The 19,707-nt window shown below is 37.1% G+C and overlaps 1 protein-coding gene across 4 annotated transcripts in view; it reads right to left on the bottom strand.

Annotated features, from left to right (window-relative positions):
• Rhp (GTP-Rho-binding protein rhophilin) overlaps positions 1-19,707 on the bottom strand; it is a 390,041-nt gene that overhangs the window by 207,068 nt on the left and 163,266 nt on the right. The window contains exon 1 of one of the 4 annotated variants that reach the window (XM_081738080.1): positions 11,010-11,915. The exons of the other annotated variants lie outside the window; for them this stretch is intronic. Within the exon in view, the coding sequence (XP_081594206.1) occupies positions 11,010-11,078 (69 nt within the window). The 5' untranslated portion in view covers positions 11,079-11,915. Of the gene's footprint in view, positions 1-11,009; positions 11,916-19,707 lie in introns of those variants that run through there. 4 annotated transcript variants of the gene reach the window in all.

The following is a 19,707-nucleotide window of genomic DNA, read 5'->3' as shown; positions in this document are numbered from 1 at the left end:
TTTTATGGCTTATTTCGTTCTTATCTCTCACACGTCACAAGGGTTAAAGGAATGTTCAACATCAACTTTATAGCTTAACGTCCTTTGCAAACAACGAATTCCAAAAGCTCCATATTTCAAGTTAATAAAGTAAAGTCAGTTAATCATAGCTTTCTTTTACAGCGCATTTTTTTTATTTGTGTATGAAAATAATGTTTTCGTTTCAGTTTAATATCTCTCCACTATCTGATACTCTCCAGGCCGGTAGCCAGCCGAAAAATGTAGGGGGGGGCTGAAGTTAGGGAGGGGCTGATCCAACCATATTGTAGTTCATCACCATATTATAATTCATTTGCGGCTTACCGTGAAAATTTTAGGGGGCCAGCAAAAGTTTAGGAGGCCCGCCCCCCTAGACCCCCTGGATACGGGCCTGATACTCTCAAATCGACGGAGAATCCTGGCACCTAGAGCAATCTTTGTTTTATAGACTACTAGCGTCAATTCCGTGCTTCCCTGGGTTAAAATAAGGAAAAAATAGTAATACGTTTCTTTACTCAGTCACTTTTTATTATTACTAAAGCGTTCTCTGATATTGGTCACTTTCGATCATTTTTATATATCTTCCCCTCCGCCTGCCTCAAGTTGCGAGGTTGAATTTGGCTTTAAACGGCATTGGAAGTACCACTGTTCATCTCAGCCATCCCGAAAACTATGGATTCGACACTAATATCGGTCATTTTCGATCATTTTTAAATATTTGCGTCTCTGCTCTTTCCCTAAGTCGCCCCGTTAAAGTGAAATGATAAAAAAACATTCAGTTTAGCAGCATCTCCAGCACCAGACACTTCCGTACATCCTTTCCTTAAACCACAACTTCTCAATCCGTTGGAGAACCCTAGCACCTGCGCCATCTTTGTTTTACAGCCTATTGATTTGAAGATGTTTCTGTTTTCCTTGGGATGAAATGGACTTTGCATCACTTTGATTTTACTGACTGCTTCTTCAAATGTGTTTAAGTGTCCCTTACTTCCTGAAAGTTACTATTTTTTTTTTATTTTACCTCAGCGAAGCGGGTAACTGACACTAGTAATAAATAATAATCAAATAGCTTACATTTAAAGGCAATTCTACCTTCCCAGAATTCGTCTACTGTTGACTGATGGCGAAATTTCAGTGAGGATTTGAGTCCGAAAATTCCTGATTGAAAATTAAGTACCTGTTTATATTTACGATGCATGGTAAATAATCAAGAATTCAATAGAGAAAGAAGTAATGGTCATAGGATCAAGTGCAGATAAATGATGATTGCAAAAAATTCGTCGGAAGTAATAAAGCATTAAACAACACAATTACAACGTAAAGTGGCGGAGGTGGTAAATCCTTTCACATTGAAAGGAAAAGGAGCTGTTTTAACAAACTCAATTCAATAAATTACTTTCTCCAACCATTTCAGAGGAAAACTGCAGTGAAAGGAAACCCACAGCCCTGGCATTCAACCATAGAAGCTCTGTCCATGGACTTCGTTGAGTGCCAGCAAACAAAAGAGACAAATATATCTGGTCACTCTCATTTTCTTCACTTGAAAAATAACTTTTAAAAAACTCTCTAAACAAAATAGAATACATTAAATAAATGCCCCAAGTTTTGTTCCAAATTCCACATTAAATAATACAAAAGCAAAATCTATAAACAATATAAAAGTTTTCCTGTGTTTGTAAAATATGATAGTTGTAGAAAAACACAGATCGATTGCGATTTCCTGATTTAATATTTATTATCTATTTTTGGCTGATCATTGCTGGAAAGTATTTCTTATAAACTTCCATCACTTTCTGCCTTTCACTTCGTTTTTTGTTGGTCATTCTTTCTGTTCTCTAACTTTACCAATTTTCTTTTCACAAGTCTATGCTCATACCGTTCGTTTCAAAAGAAGAAAGGTTAATAATTTAAGTATTCACCACTGTCTTTCCAGTTCTCTACGCAAAATGAAGCACTAGACACCAATAAAGCATTAAGAGGTGATGGTGTACTTTAGGCTTACCAAAAATCCCGTTAAGTTTCTGTGTATGTATGTATGTGTGTGTGTGTGTGTGTGTGTGTGTGTGTGTGTGTGAGAGAGAGAGAGAGAGAGAGAGAGAGTGTACGAAAATACAACTCATGATTTCTTTCAAATCTGTGTTCGTTTAGATTTACTTTATGCTGGCACAACTATGAAGACTGTATATAAAATGTTGATAAAATATATTGCGAATACAAATACTTTAAAAAGTCGTATTCGAATAGCGACGTGACATTTCTTAGCTTAGTTTAGATGGAATTTAGAATTTAGGAATTAGATTTCTGGGTTTTCGGCATCTACGACCATGTTAGCTTCGCATGTATAAGAGATGGCGTCTCTCGGGATCACACTGTCTTAGAAAAGGGAAGGAAGAGGCCTGGGACCTATATGTTAGGTATACCTATTATCCCGGCATTTGACTGGTAGGAATGAAAAATACCTAGGAAAACTTCACTCCTAGGAGTGGCTAGCCTGAAAAAGCTTCTACACTTTTTCGACCAAGTGTTCCCACCAGGCATCGAATCCGGGACCGCTCGCACCAAAGACGAGAGATTAGTTTAGATGGAGATTTTATCAATACGATATACTAAAACCCATTTTGTGAAATCAAAATATCGTGCTTTTACGAAATTATGAAATTCGAAATTATACCTACCTACAAATAGTGCAAATACATTAACGCTTATTTTTTTAAATCCATATTTATCCTTTATCCCATCAATTTCTACGGCGAATCATTTTTCTGTCTTCTTCCAAATAAACTGGAATTTTATCGGTTAAACTGTCTTTTTGAAATCTACTTAACATATTTTGTTTTATATTTTATTATATTTTGTTATATTTAATTTTAATATTTAATTAAAGTATTATTAAATTAATTTATAATAGAAATTGAATTTGAAAAAGCAAGAGACTTGAAGAAAAAATCAACAAAATCCCTGTTCGTTTCAAAGAAAGCAGAAATCAAAAAGATAAAAACCAAAAATGTTCGTTAAGTACTCAATGTCGTTAAAGAATCAAAATTATTCAAGTTGCCAAAAATCATTTTCCCCAAATGAAAGATAAAAAAAAAAAAGCATCAGGAATTTTCTCTCGAATTACTGTACTCAATGTTTTTAAATTTATTGACATTGGAGCCGTTCATTAAACGAAGACATTTTGCTTCTAATGGTTTAAGACTCACTCAACAATCTTTAAACAATGCAGGTGTCCACTTCTGCAGGTTTATTTAAGAGCAGTGGCGTATTTAGGGGGGGGGCTTCCGGGCTTAAGCCCCCCCCGAAATCTTATTTACTATAGTAAAGTATATGAAATATCTTGCAGAATTTTAACATTTTCAGGCAAAGCCCTCCCCGAAAGTTAGCAAAGCCCCCCCCCGAAATAAAATCGTAAATACGCCACTGTTTAAGAGAAATGCAGTCAGTGTTTTGGTGAGGAATTAGCCCGTTAGGAAATGCCTATTTACAAAGGAACTGTCTTTTCTACTCTTAAATGAAATGTAAAGATAATAATACGAACAGAAGACAGATGCATCAATATTTATTTTAGTTTCGTGTCTTTTAGTCAGTTGTCGACCAACTCACTAAACTTAAATGAACTTTCCAGCTGTATTCTTCCTCAAAACATTTTTCAGTTTCCTAAACTAACTGAAGCAATGCAATATTTACATTTAAAGGTTCTGGGATGACATTGTACACAATGCAAGCATTTCACTCACTCTTCAACCGTTGAGCGCATTTGAGATACTTATTTCCCTCTAACACACTATGCTCCTTATTGAACGCCATATTGTGATTGTAGGTATAACGAAATGGATTATTCAACACAGTCGATGGAAGGTATTAGTCTGTTGATGATTAATATCTGTACAATCACTATCAAATATATTAACGCCATAAGCGACAAGGAGATAATGGGCATCACCTAAGGAAAATCTTGTATGGAATGGAAACAGTATTTGTTAATGTAATGACATGAAATATTCCCAAGATTATGTCCTTTAGGCTAAGGGAAACGGGTGATTAAGGCAAGTGAATAACAATAGAAGAATTGGTGGAATGAGAAAGTGGGAGGAAACAAGAGTATCCCGAGAAAACCTACAGACGATGTTATCCACCAAAAATTTACTGGCCTGGGATCTAACCCAACGCACCAGACGTAGGCGCTCTATCACTGAGCCACCGTAATTTAATGTAATGTAAGGTATTCAATATTATAGTTGGAACCGTCTTTCATCTTCTATACGCGTAAGATACGAATCAGGTTTATCAAAACAAAGCTAGACTGACAAAAATCATGACAACTATAAATATCCATTTCCCACATTTAGGGGTAATTGGGATCATTACTAATCCCATACTAATAACAAATAAATAAACAACTAGTTAGCTTCCTTTTAACTGTAGGGATAACCATTCACCGTAATATATTAGACAAAGCCAATGGCCAGGGAGTAGCAATTGTCAGACAGAGTTTCTGAATGTAGTTTCTGACCATTAATTAAAATTAGGTGATCCTTATTGCAGCATTGATCCTAATTACATCCTCCTTTCCTAATCTTGCACTTCTTACCATTTTCTCTTCCATTTCCAAACCGATTTTAAAAAGCTAGATTCTCGTTGACCTGCACGTATCTATGTACTCGATTATATCGAGAACCGTTGGCCTTATTGCGATGTAGTTTTCAGTCATCGAATAAACTGTTCCCAAGAAAGGTTAATATGTATTAAAATATTTTAAAAAAATAATTATTATTTATTTATTTAAAAAAAATAATTACTGCAACGCCTGAATACATTATCCTAAAATATGCTGCAATCAGAAATTAAACTTAGTAAGGTGGGTTGCATATAATCAAGGGATAAGAACCCTTTTTACCCAAGTTTCTCCGAATGATTAACACTGATGATAGATGTTTAGGTCATTATCGTTGTCATGACTTCTTACATGGCAGTCTTGCTCAACTTTTACGAGAATACAATCCACTTTTTTCTCATTGGTCGCCCACTGATCTTGGAGACCGAAATGTCCAGAACGAAAGCGACCGTTTTACTGATTTTTGTGTGTATGTTTCCTATCTGAAGTGCCCAAATATCCACAGCTTGTTAACAACAAACCTATAGGGATGTTCATTGGTAGATCTTGTTTCATCTGGTTTGAGGAATCGGACGTTTGATCTCAGGTCATATGAATTCGTGGCATTGACAGAGAATGAGAGGAGAGAGGGAGAGAGATTCATATAAGGGGACAGAGAAGGATACATTCAGCTATACAAAGCTAGAAGTGGTGAAACAAATGATCGGGCAGCGGCAGCAAACATATTTTGAGGGAAATTGTGATTTTGCGAAGCAGAACAATCAAAGTTTTTCAGTCGAACCAGCGAGCATTACAACAGCAGTTGTCAAATTACCTTAGAGAACTCTTTTTAAAGTATCAGATGATTGCGCAGTGACAGAAAGACCTTAATATTTGGAGGATGCAGAATTTATCCACAGCTTTGAGACACGGGTTTCGAACCAAGAACCTCGCGGCTATGAAACCGCGACGTTAACCATTCACCTACGGAGAATCCTACTTCACAAACAACATTCTTTTCCCACATTTCAAAGCCAACATTTTCGAAGCATGACATAGGGAATAATTATCTATATATATAAAAGAGAACGCACAAAATCCTTTGTCCGCTCATCACGCTAATACGGCTGAACCAATTTCTTTCATTTTTGGGGGGTTATTAGGATTTGGACCCTAGATGGTTTTTATCATATCACTTTAATTTTTAATTACCAGTGTCTTGAGATAATTGACCAATCAGGTGTCAATACGTACAAAAAATCCTTTGTCCGCTCATCACGCTAATACGGCTGAACCGATTTCTTTCATTTTTGGGGGGTTGTTAGGATGTGGACCCTAGATGGTTTTTATCATATCACTTTAATTTTCAATTACCAGTGTCTTGAGATAATTGACCATTCAGGTGTCCATACGTACAAATCCTTTGTTATTAGTTCATCATAGGTATAAAAATAAACGTATTTATATGCAACCCGCATGACCCTGTGACTCGGCGGGTTAACATAACTGACAGGCGCTATAAATCACTTGAAAGCGAAAAAGTAAAAATTATCTAAGTAACAAAGTTTATTGCGTTCCGGGATGACCGCAGCGAAGCGGGGCGGGTTGGGGTGACCGCAGCGAAGCGGGGCGGGTTAACATAAATGACAGGCGATATAATGTTAACATTAGTGCAATCTTCTATGGTTTTTATCATATCACTTGAAAGCGAAAAAGTAAAAAATTATCTAAGTAACAAAGTTTATTGCGTTCCGGGGTGACCGCAGCGAAGCGGGTGAACGCTGCTAGTCAATTATAAATACTTCGCAAGCGTCGAAAAACAATATTTAAGGTGCATAGTTGGCGAGAAATTTCAGCGTCTGCAGTACTATAAGTGTCACAAGTAAACGTTCTCACCCAACAAACGGGAATTTAGACATTATATATATATATATATATATATATATATATATATATATATATATATATATATATATATATATATATATATATATGTGCGGATCTAAGGGGAGCTATAGGGGTTATAGCCCCCCTTGACGCTCAGGTATACACTGGATAAAGCTGCAAACTATGGTTTAGCCCCTCTCTTGAGGACCATATCCTGGATCCGCAAATATATATAATATAATAAATAGTATACTGAAGTGAAATTTACTATTGATCTAGTGTTGTTGGCATGAGACCACATTAATGTTAACAACATCGAGATTACAATCGCTGTTAGTCTAATAGGAGTATATGTAATAGCTGATCACATTTCGTTGATTTTTTCCTAATTATTCAAGAAAAATTCACTGCAATTGAACGAAAGCCACACACATTTGGCACCACTTATTATACAGTACCTGATATCACTCTATGAGGTAATTTGTTTTCTCAAATAATTGATTCACCTGGTTCATCTTTCTTAAGGATGTTGGGTATCTTCATCATCTTTGTTTTCAGCTCATTGATTTTTATGAGGAAGTTTCAGTCTCAATTCGTTGAAATAATTTGGAATTTTAGATTGCTAATAGAACTCCAACTGACCAAAGCAGTATATATATATTTTAAGACTACATATCTGTGTTACAGTTTCGGGTATGTAACATAGCCTTGCTCAGACACATTATGTAACATACCGAAAACCGTAACACAGATATTTGTCAGTTGGAGTTTTATTGGCAATTTTGAATTTTCCAAAGCTGTAATGGATAATTTACAACTGGAATTTTAATTAATTCATTGTACTCTTTCTCTCTTCTCCAAGTTTATTTAAATACTTTGTCAAAATCAATTTGTTTTAGAAATGAAAATGAAATGAAACATTTATTTTAACGTCCCACGATTATACACCGAGAATAAGGGACATGGTGATGATGAGGTATGAATCTAAAGGTGGAATGAAGAAGGTGGGAGGAAACGGGAGAACCCGAGAAAACCCACTCACACGATATTTGTCCAACACAAAGCTCACTTGGCGCGAGCTCGGATCGAACCAGGAATTCTACACACCAGAGGTATATGCTCTACCATTGAGCCACCGCGGCCCTATGCGTTATAAAATTTAATATAACTTCAATTATATTTTATTCTTAAATATGAGAATTATTTATAACAAAATTGAATTTTCACGAAGTAAGGTGCATATCTATATATATAAAAGAGAACGTACAATTCTTTGTCCGCTCATCACGCTAATACGGCTGAACCAATTTCTTTCATTTTTGGGGGGTTATTAGGATTTGGACCCTAGATGGTTTTTATCATATCACTTTAATTTTTAATTACCAGTGTCTTGAGATAATTGACCATTCAGGTGTCCACAAATCCTTTGTTAGTTCATCATAGGTAAAAATAAACGTATTTATATGCAACCCGCATGACCGTGTCACTCGGCGGGTTAACATAAATGACAGGCGATATACAGCGGAAAATAGCTTGAATCTTCTGTTTAAAATTTTTTAATTGATTTGCTTATTTTTACAGACACTTTTACAATATGCCAGCACCGGGATGACCGCAGCGAAGCGGGGCGGGTTAACATAAATGACAGGCGATATAATGTTAAGATTTACTGCAATCTTCTATGGTTTTTATCATATCACTTGAAAGCGAAAAAGTAAAAATTATCTAAGTAACAAAGTTTATTGCGTTCCGGGGTGACCGCAGCGAAGCGGGGTGAACGCTGCTAGTTTAAAAAATACATTTGAAGAAGGAGCCATTTAAAAACCCTCGTTTGTTTCAAAGAAGAGAGAAAACTCTGCTTTTTATAAATCAATGGCTGAAAAACAAAGAATGGCGCAAGTTCTCGGCACGTTTAAGCTAACGAAGTTTGTTTTTTAAATCCACTCAAATGAGCCTTAACTTTCTGAAAATTAGATTTAGTTGTTGATACTAGTTGTTCCTTCTCCTCATCCTACGGCTTGTATGCAAATTGCCAGGATGCTAGAAGAGAATCTATTGGTGTCAGAGGCAGCGCAGCAAGCGACAGATCTTGAGCTGCTTGTGGATATTGGTAATTACTATGACAGATCATGTATTTATAATAAAGATTAACAATATCTAAATATTCTGGCCTAGATGGTTATGCAACCTGTAACTCTTAAATGTTTTGCAGTTTACATGTCAGACTTTGTCATAGACTGAAATGTTTTTGCTTTATAATAAGAGTATATAATTTTAATATTTAAAAATCAAACTTAATGTAAATATTATTAAGTTTATAGAAGTAGACATTCGGTTATACTATTTAAATAGACCAAAGCATTAAACTCCACGTTTATTTCAAAGAAAACAAAAGAATCCTTCCCCATAGAAACTACTGTCTAAGAACCCAACATGACGAGGCTCAACAGTTATATGCATTAAGAAAATTGAATATTTACAGCAGTAGATAGTCTCAGAACTTCCGTATAATTTATCAAACATTAGGAAGAAATGATAAAAGAAAATCACTTTTTTAAAAGATTACTAAGTGAATGATAAGCTGCGAATGAGGCCTACCCCAATATTTAATGTAATGAGCATATCTAATCAAAGCACATCACAGATAACTACGTAAACGGTGCGCCATATTTACGAGGTATGTACGTTTCACTGAATCATAGCTCAAGTATGTACTGTATTTACCCGAATATAAGGGCTCCTTTATTTCGAAATATAAAACTAAAATCCAAAAGAAGCGCATCTAGTCGTATAATATATCTTTAGAGAAATGTAAGCCTCCAAGACGTCTCGGATTTACCTTACTTGTTCCCCAAAAAACTGTTCAAACTCCAAATGACCCAATTTTTCTCCTCCTCCGTTCGATAATTAAAAAATATCGCCTTTATTACTCACTTCGATCAGTGTTCACCTATTGTTTAAGTAATTCTGATATAGGCCTATCAGAAAAACCCAACTGCAAAGCTAGGAATATACTTTAAATTTTGATAGGGTCTCCCGTCCTGATTTTTTTTTAGTATAAAAGTGTCGGAGCTTTACAAAAATGGTACAAAATACCGGAAGATGTTATTTATTTATTTATTTATTTATTTATTTAATGCAAATAAGGAAGCAGAATGAAAATAGTAACAATGATTTGGGAATTTTAATGATATAAAGTTCAATTGTTGATTGTTTTTCAGTTCAAACCGGCGCACGTAAGTAGAAGAATAGTACTTTTTAGAATCGATACAGCTACCGGTACTACCGGTAACTTTATCTGCAAAGATACTCCAACAAGCCACAGAACTGTTTTTTTTAGCCAATGATGAGCAGTTTGTTTGGTAACTGCCTGAATTTTCTGTAGTAAATAGGGGTGCTTGTGTCCGGACCCACCCCAAAACTTCCTACCTCAGCATTTGTACACTATCTCAATAAAACTATTCTTATTTAACAGGGAAATGATTGATGTAGCATGCAAATTTAATCTTACACTTCATCTGCACTTTTTCTCATATAAGAACAATCTAGTTCTATCATTTTTTTCTGAAAATATACGTGGATGTATTTTACAATTACTTATGGTCTTTTCGGACGCAGGATAATGCCCTTCAATACTACATAGACGTAGTGGCTTGTAGTATTATACACCCCTATCCCCAAACAAAAATTTCTGGGTGCGCGCCTGCTTCTATCCAGAAACGGATTCCCAAAATTGATCATTTTTTCAAGTAGTGCTCTAATACATTTTTGCATCATCCATACAATATTCTCCTCTGACTTTCCTCTTCTCCTCCAATGAAATACGGAAAACAGTGGAAATAGGCATTGCTATAGTGTCAAAACGTAGTTTTCATTCCATCAAGTTAAACAGAAGATAAAAATGAAGGCAGGCTCTTTGTGTATATTCAGTTCTTCTAATGGAGAAAGCATACTTCACTGTTTCGTGCTACTTAAACAATTGTTAATTTATGAGTCGCGATACATTGGTCGCTTTTCTTGTATTCAATGAGGTGATAAACGCAAAAGGCTTATAAAAAAAATCATTTATTTTAGCGCCTGTAGTAATTTGCGAAACTAAGTCTGTAGTAGGTAATATCCACAATTACATTACAAAAGAAAGAGCAAAATACAGTTTGTATTTATAATCAAGAACAGCATCCACTCTGACAGTTCAAAATACCTGCTACACTGTATATATATCCATATCTTTATTCAACATTAAATTCAATATTTAACATTATAAGTTTAAACTCAGGACTTTCTTTCACACTGAATCGAATGATCCAAATTTCGTCCATTGCTTAAAACTGAGCATAAATATGTGCTTCGATGTAAGTTGCCATTTCAAAATATCCCGAATTGCTATGAAAGGCTTTAAAGAAAATAAGATATGTGTATTAAAGACAAAACATCTTCTCTGCTATTCCACAAGCGTCTGATAATAATTGAACGATAATAAAAAGGCTAGTAATTGTCTTGGGGTACTTACCACGACCCGCTTCCTCAACTCCTGAGATGCGTCTGATGCTTGTTTCTGGGGTTGAACCCACTTTAGCATGGTTTCGGAACCACTTCAGGTGAAACCAAAAACCAACAACTCATAATCATTAACACTTGTGATTATCGAATGTACGAACAGCACACGGAAACCCCGCATAATAAAATGAATCACTCAACTCTTCCAATACACAAGACATACTCCAAGCGCTTCGTTATGACACACATCTCTCGTGGGAATAGAAAATATTTATGAGAACAAGAGAGAACTAATCACATGAAAAGAAGATACCCGTCCATCTGGAGGCAACAGTTCACTCTAATCACGACGCCGTCACCGTGCGCTATTCCCTTGCACAGCACACGGAACAGCTTCAGTACCAAAGGAGTTGAGATTAGTCTCGGTTCTGACGTCACAACCAGTGAACATTCACGAAGAAACGTGACGTCACAAATAATACACCACGTGCTCGATTTGTAAAAAGAAAAATCTCCGTTTCACACCGCAATGACACAAATTCGCTGACCACCTGTCTACGACCACCACGAGGTACGAAAGTTTCTTCTAACGTCAGCGGAGGTTCTTGTGGGTGACAAAAAGCAACCGAAATTCTGTGGAGGACGGAAGGGATTTCTGCAGAATATTTTACGCTTTCTGCGTCTTCTCACATTCCATCGTCATCTAACGACAAAAGCCAAGGTTTTCGCTGTATTTGTTTACATTTCCTCTTCGTCCATCAAAGTCTAACGTCCTCTGTTGACAAAGCTGTTGAACGTCTCACAAAGCAATCAACGATGCCTCCAATACATATAATCAAATTACTCCGTCTGTTTGCCAATAGCTCAGTTGCCAGAAACATATTGTATTTCCCTTGCTCATCATCCTTTGTGGTTGTCACTGCCAAAAATAACAGCCGCATAAATTATGATTATCCAAGACAGGGGTTCATTCAAGACACTGTTTCAGTAATAGAGGAGCAGACTTGGGTTTTGCCAGGAAAAACTATTTTTTAATATTGTTATTTAAATTCTGAAACTAAAAAAAAAAAAAAAAAAAAAAAAAAATGCTACGATTCTTGCTACTGTTAACAAAATGATTTACAATGAAAGAAAATCTTCTAAAATTAGAAGAAAACAATACGGGGTCGAAATCACTCGGATTAGTTTCTATGCCCATTTCTCGTGACGTCAGCAGTAAATAACACACCACTCGTTCTGCAGGTTTTGTGGGAAAGGGAATGTGTTTCTGTTTTCCGTGGTTTGCACTTAAGTTAACAAGATGGCACTAAATGTTCACTAAATAAAATGTTACGGCATGCACTATCCTTCTTTCTTCTTAGTTTCACTGCACTACCAAAACCATATGAACTGTTATTTTCTCAGCTTATAATCCACTAACGCCAATATCAATTTCAATAATTATCCGTTTTCATTGTATCCAGAGACAAAGGGGTGGGCGAACAAAAATAGAAACGCACTCTCCATTGGAATCCCGTGAAGTGTGCTGCTCCATACTAAAAGTATTTTTTTCTGTTATCCTCAGTGACCAAGTAACACATACACACACACACACGCGAACAGGAGAGTGAATATGCAACGTGGGCCGCTCAACTCCTGCAACTCATTCTAATGACGGATTTCTTCTGAAGGTACTGTTAGGATATTGAGTCTCTCTCCATGGCCTATAACCACTCGAAACCATCAACAGACGAAGATCAACTGGAGAGAAAGAGAGCGAAGACACCTATCCAAAGATCTTTTTCCCTCTCATCCTTCCTCCAGTGCTGCGGGCAAAACAACTGCAGCTCTTCACCTTCGAAACGTCACTTTCTGCTCAGCTGTCGCTTCGAGTGCTTTACGTCCTGCTGCAGAGCACTGAACCGCGAAGCCGGTGCCGGTATCGTTACTACGACGAAATAACCAACAAAAGCAAATTGGATTCTAGTGAAGCTAGGTCAATGGAAGCGCTCGTAATGGCAATCAACCGATCAACTGCCCTGCCTTGATGCAAGATGACCTCCCCAATACAACGTCCAAATTTCTCACTTCCGGCCTCACAAACATATTGAATACAAAAAAACGTTGCCCTCGTTTACGCTTCAGTGGTAACCAAATTCGCGCAAAGTCTCTGCCTGGCTCCTGTCCTTTCCCTTTTGGTTCTGCTTTCCATAAAAATCACCAGTTTTATACACAAGATGTTCACAAAACAATACAATCAATTCTTACTGATTCGCTTCAACTCTTCTTATCATAAGAATCATATACCATCGTTTCTGTATCTTTATATACCAAACATTATAGACCAAAACATTGGGAATGTTCAATCCAGGGAACTCTTTTAATATGATTCACTCTACTTGCAGTCCTTTTGGTAATGTCAGCATCGATAATGAGGTGAGAATACGACCACTTTCATTCCACTCCACATTTGTGTCCAAGGGCGTCATTTAGGGAGGGAAGAGGGAATTGCCTCCTGAGTTTGATATTAATGACGTCGGAAACCCGGATTCGATACCCGGCGGGAGCTCATGTAGTTCGGATCCTCCGTTCGGCTGTAGGTCAACGTCTGATACGGCCACATTGCTGAAAGGAACGATAAACTTAAAATCAAAATAAATCCTGAGTTTCATATACTTCTCAAATCTTGGAAATTAAATGAAATCTTTGAGTTTTACGTCTTATGGTTATCCCGTGTAAGATAAAGCAGCTGGTGATGATGGACGGAATGAAATGGTTGAATGAAGAAAGTGGGAGGAAACGGGAGAACCCCGAGAAAATACATGGTCACGGTGTTTGTCTACCACAAAGCCCACATAGTGTCTGCTGGGATCGAACCAGAGGTCCCACGCAACAGAGATGAACGCCCTACCTCTGAGTCACCGCAGTCCTTTTTTAAGAAATCAATAGTATAGTAATAGAGTAATGAAAATCTGAAGTCCTACGCGGAGAGAGAAATTGAAAATCCCACAGGATTCCAGCTACAGGCGGATTTCCTGCCGCTGATCCTGCCACGGCAGAATAATTGCAATCTGTGTTGCGGTGAATGGAGCCAGATCAGTCTAGCTGGTGAAAAAATACTTCTTATCTATATACGCATATTCCATACATACTTTCCAGATGCTGCTGCGTGTTCAATTCTTCCCCGTGTATTTATTTACGGTGAGAAGGAAAATCGAGATCACACACAAGAATGAACTCTGTAGCTGAAGTGTCAATACAGAATCAGACAATGTGTATCAAGGTACGTAACCATGATTTTCTTTATCTTACATATTCATTACTTGTGGCTGTATAGATTGATCCTGGCTAAGCAACAAACCTGCGTAACCTAATACAGAAAATCTTGTGATTCTGTCTACCTGAGCTCTGTAAAAGGAATTTCGGGATCAACTCATACGACATCACACCTCAAGGCGGTTTACATCAACAGCAAAGTGGTCCCGGATCCATACTCGGCAGGGAACATGTGCTTTATATTTTGTGCTGTGAGTCCTCTTGTCATACAACCTTAATACTCAAAGGGAGTTCTAATGAAATTAATTAAAGAAATAAAGCTAATTACATATTTAAGTATAACAAAAGTGATTAATACTACAATGGGATTTCAAGCCCTCCCTGGTTGCGTATAAATATTTTGTAAGTGATTGGGAGTTAATGAGGCCGCTTGTTTGGTAAATGAATCGAAATGCTTCTACAGATAGTCAAAAGAAAAATTTAAGAATTCCTTTGTTTGTTTATTTATGGTGACCTCCATAAACAAAATGGAAATAGAAATTTATTTGTGGAAGTGTAAATGTGCAAACACTCGCCGGAAATATTAATAGAATCGCTCTTGTCTCGCCCTTCCATCTTTGCATTGAGCAAGAACAAACATGTTAAATCATTTTACTTTTATGTTTCCGCCATCTCTCCCGTAATTTACAAATATTTTTTTTTTCCTTAGACAAAACGATAGGCATTGGCCTCTGAAGAAAGAAAAAAACAACTCCGGATAAAAGACTTTCGCCCATTCACTTTGATTTTTTTTTTTTTTTTTTTTTTTTTTTTTTGAGGTGCTTCCGTTGAGGCTGCCTCCGTTAACTTGTGCAGTTTCAGGGACGGAAAGCCTTTCTTGCGTGAATAGAATAAATTTCGCTTTCTGGAAGCAACCAAAGAAATTGATTTATTTATCTCAACGACCAAACTGACAGTGGAATCGCTAATAATCAATAAAATGACAAAAGAAGTAAGCTTTTGTTGGAAATTGTTTTTGCCATTCGCTGTGGTATAACTGAAGAAAAACGTGTCAAAATGGATGTCCACAGGATTCAAACCCGGGAGTTCCCGAATACGGAGCAAGACCACTAACCAGGAATTTACACCCTCTCGTAACATCAAACAATTTGGCTAATAACAGAGTTTCCTGTAGCCAAGGACACCTTTCTTATCCTTAGTACGATGAGTTCTTGGTACGATCTCCATTGGAAGCAAAAAATATTTGTCAATTTGGAATGTCAACTTTCAAACTCGTAAATAAAACCGCTTTGACTTGAAGAGGCTGTCTGATCCCTGGTCATAGAGTGCTATAGCTGTAGACGTCACAGTTCTGCATAATTATTACATGAATGTTACCGCAAAAGTCACGGCAACGTTATTTTATTTTATTTATTTTTTACGAAAATGGGAAAGAAGCAAGAAATTGTGAAATATGCAAATGGAAGGTTACATGTAGGGAATTAGATGAACAGACAAATCTCCATCAGGACATAGCACGAGAGAAATGACTGCAACGAATCCTTCGTTTCATACGTGTTTTACCTCGAATTACAACATTACAAATCATTAAAAGTACACTTGCAATTATGCGTAAAGCCCAGAAACTAATATCAGTGGCATCCATTTTCCTTCGAAATAGACTCCCAAAGAATCCACTGGATCATGACGTCACACTAACGTTACAGGATCAGAGCCTATGAGACACAACTAAACCGCCAGTCAGCGGAACGGCTTATCAGAAATTTCGTCGCAATTTCTCCTCTGTGAAGTTAATAGTTATACTAGCGTATGATACTAGAAGGTGATTCTGTGCTATTTCCTTCCGTATGGCCAAAAGTAAACGTATTGTGCTACTCCCGCACTTTCCTGCAACAACACCGACTTCGTGTTATTCGAAGGAAACGTCCTGAACGTCTGTACGATGCACTCATCTTTCGAACAATGTGACACTCCATACGGCTGCGTGTGTACAGAATCTTCTCGCGCGATGGGGATAGGATAGGAAGTACTTCAGCATCCACCATATTCGCCAGACTTATCAACTTGCAATTTTGACTTCATACCAAAATTGAAGGACTCACTGCGTAGAACACGCTTTTGAACACGTGAAGACAGAGTCGTGAAATCAGAAGATCCGCTCATAGTGAGGCCACATTAATCGGCGCCTTCGACATCGTTAGTAGTCGGTGGGGGATTCTTCTGGAGGCTACTTCAAAGGACTCTAGATGTCGCTGGCATATGCTTCTGGTCTTTATGCATAATTGTACTTGTACTTGCAATGGTTTCCAATCAGGGGCGTCATTTAGGGGGGCAGGGAAGGGCATTTGCCCCCCTGAGTTTGAGATGTATATAGATTTTATAAATAGAATAGTAGTAAATCAGAGAAAAATGCGAAATTTTACTTATATCAAGGGGTCTTGCCCCCCCAAGCAAAATCTGAAATGACACTCCTGTTTCCAATGTAATTCGAAGTAAAACAGGTATGAAAACAGTAATTCCTTGTACTATTTTTTCTCGCGCCATATTCTAATGGAGATATGTATGTTCATTCACTAAAAAAAGTCGCGACTTTTGCGGTAACCCTCGTACCAGAGAAGAGTTGGCGATTACCGACTAGGTGAGCTTGAAATTTACTATAGCAATAACAAAATCAAATATGTCTTTAAAGGATTATTAGAGGACTACACAAAGATGACTGAACACTTTGTTTCTAATTTTTGGTTTGGTAACAATATCTCAGCCCATAGAAGCTTTTTTATCAGTTTGCTTGAGTGATAGAATTAAGATAGAATTTCCTAAGACAACAGCCCACCAAATTGAAAGAGGTAAGTGATACAATTCGTGCGGTTGCTCACGAGAAGAGACGAGATATCCCTTTCGAGACGAGACATACTCAAATTTTGCCTTGTAGGCAATTCTAACAATTAGAGTGCCCAAAAAACGAGACAAACATCTTTGAATAGAAACAGAATACTTTCCGAGACGAGAACTACACTTTTGGGACGACAGATTTCGTGTCATTTGCAACCCTAGCAACAATTGAAATTCCAATTGTTGAAGTTTCTTTTTTCTTTCTTTTGTTTCTTTTTCCTTCCATCTTTTCGTTCTTTTTAGTTTTCTTCTTTATTTCCTCCCTTTCTCTCTTTTGCTTTCTTTCATTCTTTATGTTCTCTTCCATCTTTCTTTCTTTCTTTTTGCTTCCTTCTTTTCCATCTTGGGGACACGGTGGCTTAGTGGTATGGCGCTTACCTCTACTGCTTGGGGTCTCTCGTTCGATCCCCAGCCAAGTACGTTTGTGATGCACAACGTCGTATCCCTAAGTTTTCTTAGGGTACTCCTGTTTCCTCCTACACTCCCATTCTACCAATTCTTTCATAATCATTCACTGGTCTTAATCATCCGTTTCCATTAGCCTAACAGGCATAATCGTGGGACGATAAACTGAAAGATTTCATTTCTTCTTCTCCATCTTTTCACTTTTCTTCCTCTCCTTCTTTTTCTTTCTTTCCCTTGGAAAGCCTCGGAGGACATCTTAAAGGAAGATTGACTTCGTTACTTTAGCCCACGGAACAAAGCTACTCCTACGAAATAAATATAAACGGGGGGAAATTATATACGATATAGTGTATTATATAACATTGCAGCAAATGATATAGGATAAAAAGGAAGGTTAACCAAAGATTAGACTCCACCTACCCTGGTTCCAATTTTTAAAATGAATTTTAGAAATCCTCCCCAAAGTCTAATATTCCACTTCCTCCGACGAAATCTGAGTAGATTTTTTTTTTTTTTTTAAGCTAGAATGACCGTTGACTTGATGAAACAAAAAAAAGTGAGCGGAAGCTCTTAAATAAGTTGACTCATCTGCTGTTCGGAGGAAGCCCCAAAGGATGGTGCTGTCACCTGTACTTCCGCCGACGACCAATGGTGCTACCTTGAGGCACAGAGAAAGAAATCCGTGACTATGTTTATTTCTGCCATTGAACACACAACCAATTCCAAGCTTCTCGTGTTTCTTTCAGTCCAATTTAATACACTTTAATTTAAAAAAAAAAACAATAAAAAGGAGTTTCATACCAAATAAAAATAAAAGATTTAAAAGATAACAAAGGATTATTAGAGGATTACACAAAGACTGCTGAACACTTTGTTTCTAATTTTTGGTTTAGTAACAATATCTCAGCCCATAGAAACTTTTTATCAGTTTTCTTGAGTGATAGAATTAACATCACCTGAGACAACAGCCCACCAAATCGAAAGAGGTAAGTGATACAATTCGTACGGTTTTTCACGTGAAAATTCAACTTGAATCGAAAACTTTGTATAGAGCAGTCTTATTCAACGTTAGACATGAAATGTGTGGTTCAGCATCGAGGCTATGTAAATCAGGGTCTAGGGTTACCGCTTAAAATGGGACCCAAACCACTACTCAAGTTAGTACCTGAAGCAAGCAATGCCATCGGGAATCGAAAGCAACACAGAAAGTGTTTTAAATAGGTATTTGGCTAGAAAGATACACCTATAATAATAATAATAATAATAATAATAATAATAATAATAATAATAATAATAATAATAATAATAATAATAATAATAAAGGGAAGCAAGAAATGCAACTTATCTCTGACACTTCTTTTGAACGGATTGACGGATCCTGAGCACATTTATCCACGGCGGTGAAGATGACGGGTTCCAAAGTTTACATAAAATAAAATATGAAACCGATTGAGTCATGGGGAATAAAATCACAAACAAACCCTTTCTGCCATAGAACGTAAGTATTCATACAGTATTATTCAATCCTTCCGAAAATTGTAAGCTGTTTTGAGAACACAAAGAGTGGTTTGTGTTTCCAAATGTGATAGAAATCAGTATTTGCCACGGGACGAAAAATAAGGTTGCCTCATTTTGTAACTTTTGTAGAAGTCCTGTCTCGATTCTCGAAGAATTCTTTCTAGCTTCGTCTCTTTTACTAAATTTGTGTACTAAATTTATGCACTGATTTTTCCCTTAATTCATGTAGAAGTTATGAGTTCTACATGATCCCAGAGTTATGCCGGCTAGGCTAAAGAAGACGGTGATGATGAAAAATGACTGAAATGGTGGAATGAAGGAAGTGGGAGATACGGGAGAATCCCGAGGAAACCCACGCAGACGATGTTTGTACATCACAAAGTTCACTGGTGGGAGCAGGGTTTGAACCCGGGACCTCATGCACCAGAGGTAAACGCTGTACCACTGAGCCACCGCAGCTCCTAAGTAGAAGTTATCAGAATCCATGTGTGTTACGAGAAGTGCACGAAGGATATAAGATAAGAACATTTAAATCACATTTATGACTTTTTAGTTTTTATACAACTATCAATCTTGTAACACTAAAACAGTGAGAGCAAAGACGAGGTTGGGTGATTAGTTTCAAACGAGACGAAAATCGT

Source organism: Thermobia domestica, chromosome 2, assembly GCF_964235325.1.
Source record: "Thermobia domestica chromosome 2, izTheDome1.hap1.1, whole genome shotgun sequence".
NCBI classification, from domain to species: Eukaryota; Metazoa; Arthropoda; class Insecta; order Zygentoma; family Lepismatidae; genus Thermobia; species Thermobia domestica.
Note: the sequence above shows the minus strand (reverse complement) of the source record. Positions and strands in the feature narration are given on the sequence as shown.